This window comes from Dacryopinax primogenitus, assembly GCF_000292625.1.
Source record: "Dacryopinax primogenitus strain DJM-731 SS1 chromosome Unknown DACRYscaffold_5, whole genome shotgun sequence".
In the NCBI taxonomy this organism is placed as follows: Eukaryota; Fungi; Basidiomycota; class Dacrymycetes; order Dacrymycetales; family Dacrymycetaceae; genus Dacryopinax; species Dacryopinax primogenitus.
The window spans coordinates 1172209-1179556 of NW_024467202.1; the positions used below are offsets into that span (position 1 = coordinate 1172209).

A 7348-nucleotide genomic window follows, 5' to 3' on the forward strand; every position below is an offset into this window, starting at 1 on the left:
AAATGCTGTCCCTTCTTGATAGGTCGTGGGGTGACTTCATTCCCAGCTTCGCCGCCTGGAGGATCGGGAAACTGTTTAGATTTTGACACGTATATGCTGTCGTGTTCCCTCTTGGAATGACGCACTCGCACACGACACCCGTCAGCCAACCACGGCCACACAGACATCAACTCCTCCCAAAGATGCAGTTAGAACGAATCATTGAATACAAAAATAAGACCGCGTGCGTGATGAGTGCTTTACACAACGGTGGGTATGCATACTTTACACAGTTGCACACAAGAGTCCTCCACCGCCAACCATAAGCATGCATAACCACGACGCCCGACTACCCTCTATATCCGCTGTATTAGCGTCCATATGTCGCTCAAAACCATGTCGCATCCATCGTTCCTGTGTGCGGCCCCGCTCTTCAGGCGTTCAGTGTGCTGGTACTCGCCACCAGAACCAAGCGAAGATCTTCCACAACACCCACAGAAGCACGATGGCGCCGACGACGTAAAGTATCATCCTGAACTGGGATATGTTGCTGCGTAGGCCGAGTGCGCGTGCGGCTCGATTTGCGGATTGGGAGAGGGAGGTGCGGAAAGATGCAAAGGTGTTTATCTAGTGGCATCGAATGAGACTTGCAAAGGAGGTGAGCGTAACGAAAGAGCGTACCGTCTCGTCCAGATGTGTGTTGCCCCGTTCGGCTTCATCATAGATATCTGTTGTTACCTGTCACGCATCAGATGAGTCAATACTGGTCGCGTGCCTCAAATACGGTAACGCACGCTTCGTAATGACCGAATCTTTGAATGCAGCTCGTCTAGACGTCTGTCATTCTGCTGCTCGTACGTGAAATCGTCACGGTCGCGTGACGTGGACATGGGTCCGTAAGGTCAACTCCTTCGATAGCGTGTAGAGCGGACGACCGCAATGAGGAAATAATTGGTTGTGGGGATTAGAATGTAAGCAGTGAAGAAATCCAGGGGCTACAGTAACAGAGCAGTGTCGTGTGTCGCAGACCGTCACGTCCGTCGATCAGGAGATGGAGGCCGACACGGAGAATGTGCACCGCCACTTCCCTTATATAACCCCACTGACTGGCATGTGTGTGTACTCCTCAACTTCAACAATGTACTATCGCTCTGCGATTGTTCAAGTGGCATATGAACTGCTCATTGCATAAGGAATGTCTATGTGACTGTTGGTGGAATCATTCTGGAATGCCTAGGAGAGGATGCTCTGTACATGCTTGACGACCACATCTTCAGCGACCTCCAGGGACCAATCTACAACTCGTCCAACCGCAGAGAATCATGCACCGTGTCTCCTCGCAGGCAGCTCTTCCAAAACCACTTGAGCGCGGCACTTTCCAGGGGTGTACGCTTCTCCACGACCACCCATCGCGCCAATTTCGCCTTCTGCTCTTCCGTATGACTCTCGATCGTAATGGGATCCAACACAAGTGTCCTCACTCCATGCAAGCCATCTTCTCCCAGCCTCGACATCCGACGTTCAAGAGTCTCCAGAAGAAGTTCTACCGAAAAGCTGCAGTATGCGAGCTCGAGCGTCTTCATGTACGGGACCACGAGACCGTTCTGTAGTGTCTGGCCCCAATGAATGATGAAGTCGTCGCACGAAAAGACCGCCACGGAGGGGGCGATCAACTCCAGCCGCTCCAGCAACGGAGTACGAAGGAGAAGGCCGTGCACTTGCTCAGTTGAAATGGATCCACCGATCGCCAACGCAGGCGTCCAAAAATGTCCCAGACGTTCCGAGGCACCGGGCTATCTCCAAAGGTGAGGATATTTCGCTCCCGAGGCTCTTTGTTCCATACTTCGTTCTCGACTGCTAGACGCAGGTGCTCTATGATCGGCAGGTCAACTTGACGCAGGAAATCGATCATCTGGAACGGCGAAACAGCAACAAGATTGAGCTGCCAGACGTTGTTGAACTGGAAAATGTCGGCACTGCGGAGCTTGGTTCCGGCGCTTTTGACGAGGGAAAGCCGCTGTACAGGGCTCGCAGAGGTACATGCTTTCAAGAGTTCACCGATGGGAATATTATAGCAGCCACAGAACGTCATGTGCATAAGTCGAGGCAAGGGAAGTGGCGACAAGATTTCGTTGACGAGCCTTTCCGCCAGAGAACTCTTGTAGTAGATCCCGACAACATCGAGTGCGACGAGGTACTCCCATCCATGACCTGTCCTCGGAAGCGCCTTGCTTAGTGTCTCCAACCAGATCTGCGCAGAAAAGGAGCCTTCCACCTCTCCGACCTCGCTTACGACCCGCGAACACATGATAGTCAAAGACCAAAGCTTCCCTGAATTCGAGTGCAAGAACCAGGGGAGGCGATCGACTGTGCGGGTGAAGGCGTCAAACTGTGATGCGGGGCTTTGAATCACGACATGGATGACTGGTCCGGAGCGAGGGAGTTGCGCTGGTGTATCGGTGGATGACATGTCGAAGAAGACGAGGATGGGAGGATGAAAGCCGCAGGTTATGCCGCGTTTTATAGAGAGGGCATTGTGGCATGCGGAAATAGGACTCGCTACGTTCCACGAACCACAATTCCAGACCACGCGCCTGTCGCTATGATTCGTATCAAATTTCGCGGTAATTGGGCGGCAATTTCCTGGCAATTTCTTTTCCAAGTATGGTTTGTGATGACGACTATACCTTTTCCGGAAGTTTATGTAAGAGGGTTCGTATGGGCTGAGGCATGACTCCGTCCACTTAAAAACTCGCGTTGGCACATGATGCATGGCATAAACGCACAGCACATACATGGGTCGATCAATCGGAAGGAGACTACAGAAGCTCCTGCCATGCCCGGTTTTGTCCTGTATAACATTCCCGCCAGTACTTCGCCTTCTGACTACCCATGAACTGCCGCATTTCAATATCCACGACCCCGTCTAATGCCTGCCACTCGGTCGCAAAGAATTTCTGATAGTCGGCGATATTCACGACGACCGTCGAGATGTTTTGAAACGCGTATTCTACTGCTCTGGCATTCCGCGACCTCAAGGCATCAGACAGCACTGGCATCGAATAGTCGCACCAAGCAAGCTCCAGCTTTTCCATCTTAGGCGCATGACAACCGAACGGATCGGTGTACCTACTCAACTGTCGGAGGAAGGTGTTGCAGTCGAATGCGTCTCCGTTGGCACAGGGAGCAACAATTTCGAGTCTCTTCAATTCGTGTGTATGTTCCAGCATGTTGAGCAGCTGGTCGTGGTGGAACCAACCTCCGATCGTCAGTGTCTCCAGTCGACCGAAATTCTCCCAAAGCACGTCGGGTTGTCCTGTAGATCGGGCCCAGAGTATAGTATGCTGTATTTGTTCGACGTTCTTTCTTCCATCCGTTGCCAGTCGCAGGTGCCGGAGCCGAGGCATTCGAACATGTGCGAGGAATGCAGAAGCATGGCGAGGTGGACAACCAACCAGGTCAAGCGTCAAAAGCCTGTTTAGCGCATAGTTCATAGATGCGAGACCAGTGAGATCGAAAGAGGCCTTGAGCAGGGACAGTCCCTCGACGTGTTCCTTCGGAATGAGGATGTCGTTCACGACGGCGAACGCGACGTCAAAGACCTCGGTAAATGTGACTTGTAAAACCCTCGGCAACTGGATATCTGCGAATACTTCTGCTAGTTGGTCCACGACGGCACCGGAAGTGGTTTCATGGATTTCGAGAGACGTCAATCTGGACCATCCGGGATGAGGGAACACCAGGCTTTTCAGTACACGCAGCCAGGTGGCCGTCGCATATTGACCTCTTCCCGGCTTGTCGAGCACGCCTCTGCAATTGATGACAAGGGTCCAGAATGGCTCTGCCTTCTTGTTCAACACAAGTGATAGACGACTTTTGACTGCTTGCTTGAAGCCGTTGAGCTGCTCTGTTGGCGAGGGGATGATGATATTCGCGAAGGACGCGTCTGGAGACCGTTGGATCGATGACATGGCGTGTCGTATTGTGGATGTGAGTTGTCGACAAGATCAAAGACATGGCGAAACTCAACACTTATGCAGTGACGGGGCCTTTCTGGCATTTGGAGAAACAGAAAATCTGTGGCACGATGAAACTTAGCACGGCCTAAAGCGGGTTCACTCACACGAGGGCTCGCAAAGGTTTGTGGTTCTTCTCCGCATAAAGGCCGCTCGTTCTGTTCTCGGCCCTGACCAATCTATAGGGTACTAGAACCCATGCGAGGCAATTGTGCGCCTCACGACCGGGAAATCAGCGGTAATGGGGTGCAGAAATGACAGGTGCGTTACAGTCTACAGATCTATTACATGCGTGATTGAAATCATTAGATGACGATACATTGTAGAGGGGGGACGTATTCTTGGCAATCACTCATGTTCTTCTTCTTCCATGATATCTAGAGCTAGCGGGCCGGACTTCTCATCTGGTCCGTGATTATCGACGATATCGAGTGTCCTCTTGTCTTCCGAGGCACGAATCGTGACCAGGTCGCCATCCCTGGTTCGAATATCAGTCCGATGCCCCAAACACCCTCAGTATGTACATACCGGATAGTACCAGACAATAACTTGCGAGCCAGTGGGAAAGCAACATCCTTCCTGACGACCCGGGCAATCTCCCTTGCGCCGTAGGTTTCAGAGAATCCCTTTGCCAGCAGCCAATCCCGAGCACCATCATCAATATCAAGCTTGATATGCCTGTCGACCAAGCGATGTTCGACATCACGCAGGCGCATGTCAATGATCTGTTCTACCGAAGGCTTGCCTAACTTGTTGAAGACAATTTGGGAGTCGAGACGGTTCAGAAGTTCGGGCGGGAAGAACTCCGCTGCTTCGCCAAGGACTTCCTGCTTCAACTCAGGGGGGATGACGGGTGGACTATTGACCAAAAGGTGGGAGCCAAGATTGCTGGTAAGCATCACGATCGTGTTCCTGAAATCGACCTGGGCGAAAGTCAGCGCGACTCGAGATCAAATATGCCCATGATATACCTTGCGTCCCTGGCTGTCGGTCAAGACACCTTCATCCAAGATCTGCAAAAGAATCATCGAAACATCCCTGTGCGCCTTCTCGATCTCATCCAGGACCACAACAGCTAGAATATCCATCAGAGTCAGAGTCTCACGAAAATCCGTGACGTACCATAAGGCCGCCTTCTTACAGCTTCCGTCAACTGTCCTCCCTCTTCATATCCGACATAACCAGGCGCAGCACCGACAAGCCTCGAAATTGTATGCCGATCATGATACTCACTCATGTTGATCGTGATAAGTCCGCGATGCTCGTCCGAGAAAAGGAATCCGGCGAGAGCCTTGCACAGTTCAGTCTTGCCCACTCCTGTAGGACCAAGTAGGAGGAAAGAGGCGACAGGTCGCGTGGGTGCTTGAAGGCCCGCGCGGGATATGCGAACCGCATCTGACACGGCTGCGATGGCTTCCTCCTGTCCAACGATACGTTGGCGAAGGGCGTCTTCCATCTGCATAGCTGGTGAGCAGCATACATCTGCCAAATAGAACCACACGTACATGGACTAGCTTCTCTCTCTCTCCTTTCATAAGATTCTGAACTGGGATACCTGTGGCACGGGCCACAACCCTAGCGATATCAGCCGAGGTCACACGATCATGCAGCATTTGTCCAAGCGCAGGATCCTCCGTCTGTCCTTCCTTCCCGTCTTCTTTGGGCAACTTGGATTCGAGATCGGGGATGACAGCGAAGCGCAGGCGAGACGCCCGTTCATAGTCACCCTGACGTTGCGCCACTTCGAGCTCGAATTTGGCATCCTCAAGACGCTGTTTTAGAGACTTGATCTCTTCCAAGCGAGCACGCTCTGTATTGTGTCAGTTTATCATGCCCATGAACGCCTTTGAACAAGACGCACCTGCATGCCAAATGTTAGTTAGCTGTTGAGCTTCCTTCCGTTTTGCATCGATCTCCGAATCGACTTTCTCGCGCCTTTCAACACTAAATGTGTCGGACTCCTTCTTCAAGCTCTCCCTTTCAATCTAGCACAGGGTTAGTATGAGTAATTGATTCCAAGGTTCATAAATGCGCACTTCAAGAGTCATGATCTCTCTATCCAAAGCCTCCAGTGCATCTGGCTTGGATTCTTGCGCCAGACGGAGGGCGCTGGCGGCCTCATCGACTAAATCGATAGCTTTGTCTGGGAGGAAACGATCCGAGACGTACCGCGCACCGTACACAGCGGCTGCAATGGCCAGTTAGGAATTTGTTGACGACAAGGCAACGGCACTGACCAGTGACTAAAGCTCCATCAGAAATCCCGACACCGTGATGAACCTCATATCGACTCTTCAAGCCTCGCAGAATGGAGATCGTGTCTTCCACCGTAGGCTCCTCGATCTGAACAGGATGAAATCTCCGCGCAAGTGCAGTATCTTTTTCGATCGTCTTGCGATATTCATCAGCTAGGAGATTATGTCAGGAGAGTGCGCTATAAGCTGATCGAGGAGACGCACGAGTCGTCGCTCCAACTAACTGTAGTCCACGTGCGAGAGCAGGCTTGATCATCTGACCAGCATCCACACTCCCTTCAGCTTTGCCCAAGTTGAGAAGCGTGTCTATACTTGTATCAGCACTTGTACAAACGCGATTTCGGGGAACGTACGGATCTCGTCAATGAAGCATATGACACCGCCTGCTTCCTCCTCTATATCCCGTAGGAGCGCCTTGAACTTCTCTTCAAACTGTCCTCTTATGCCAGAACCAGCAAGGAGCGCCGCGAGATCGAGTGACAGGACACGCTTATCGTGTAAAGACTATAATAGAATGATACATCTGTGGTTCATATAAAGGGGATAAGGGCGTACCTCAGAGACGGTCTTCTCTACAATGCGGGAGGCTAGTCCTTCCACGATGGCCGTTTTACCCACACCGGGCTGACCCAAGAGAACAGGATTGGACTTGGTACGCCGCGAAAGGACTGCAGACTGCCTTAAATTGAGCTCATCAAGATGGAGGAGGAAGCATACTTTGAATCGTTCTTCGAATCTCTGCCTACGGTGTAAGCATGAGAAGTGGGAAGCGTGATCGATGACTCACCTTCATCTCGTCCAATCACAGGATCGAGCTTACCATCTCTCGCCATTTGCGTGAGGTCGACGCTCTAAATCCACTGTCAGACAGCAACCTAACGGTGACAATTCGGACAAACGTACATATTCCTTCAACGCCTCCCCCTTGGCCTTCTGCTGCATGCCGGGAAACTGAGCACCTGGGAATTGTGCATAACATCGTTGTTGCTGGCGCAATATGCGCACATTCGTCGGTCGTAACAAAGGTCGTAAAGGCCGGTGACCGTACTGTGTAAGGAAGGCGTTCATATCCGGTCGACGGTTTGGGGGGGGGGGGGG

The 7348-nt window shown here is 51.9% G+C and overlaps 2 protein-coding genes across 2 annotated transcripts; both read right to left on the minus strand.

Annotated features, from left to right (window-relative positions):
- Positions 1-178: 178 nt before the first annotated feature.
- Positions 179-869, minus strand: DACRYDRAFT_64932 (uncharacterized protein; the record flags this gene model as incomplete). Its single annotated transcript, XM_040775765.1, has 3 exons — positions 179-606; positions 661-717; positions 774-869. 3 exons carry the CDS (start codon positions 867-869, stop codon positions 421-423), a joined length of 339 nt encoding a protein of 112 aa, XP_040630741.1. The 3' UTR covers positions 179-420.
- Positions 870-3300: 2431 nt separating this feature from the next.
- DACRYDRAFT_21274 (P-loop containing nucleoside triphosphate hydrolase protein) lies at positions 3301-7316 on the minus strand. Its single transcript, XM_040772321.1, has 15 exons — positions 7154-7316; positions 7038-7101; positions 6968-6988; positions 6806-6918; positions 6604-6754; positions 6455-6556; positions 6233-6403; positions 6032-6183; positions 5857-5980; positions 5501-5805; positions 5118-5451; positions 4967-5070; positions 4524-4918; positions 4103-4473; positions 3301-4056 (listed from the first exon to the last, which is right to left on the minus strand). The coding sequence occupies exons 1-14, from the start codon at positions 7190-7192 to the stop codon at positions 4344-4346; spliced, it is 2205 nt and encodes a 734-aa protein (XP_040630742.1). The 5' UTR covers positions 7193-7316; the 3' UTR covers positions 3301-4056; positions 4103-4343.
- Between the last annotated feature and the right edge of the window lie 32 nt (positions 7317-7348).

Bases quoted from the DNA above. Each gene is read 5' to 3' on its own strand.
- DACRYDRAFT_21274 (XM_040772321.1), bottom strand. From the start codon at position 7,192: ATGCAGCAGAAGGCCAAGGGGGAGGCGTTGAAGGAATAT. The intron at 5,071-5,117 runs GTACGTCACGGA...TGGATATTCTAG, and splicing joins TGTAAGAAGGCGGCCTTATG to CTGTTGTGGTCCTGGATGAG. The intron at 4,919-4,966 runs GTATATCATGGG...ACTTTCGCCCAG, and splicing joins CCGACAGCCAGGGACGCAAG to GTCGATTTCAGGAACACGAT.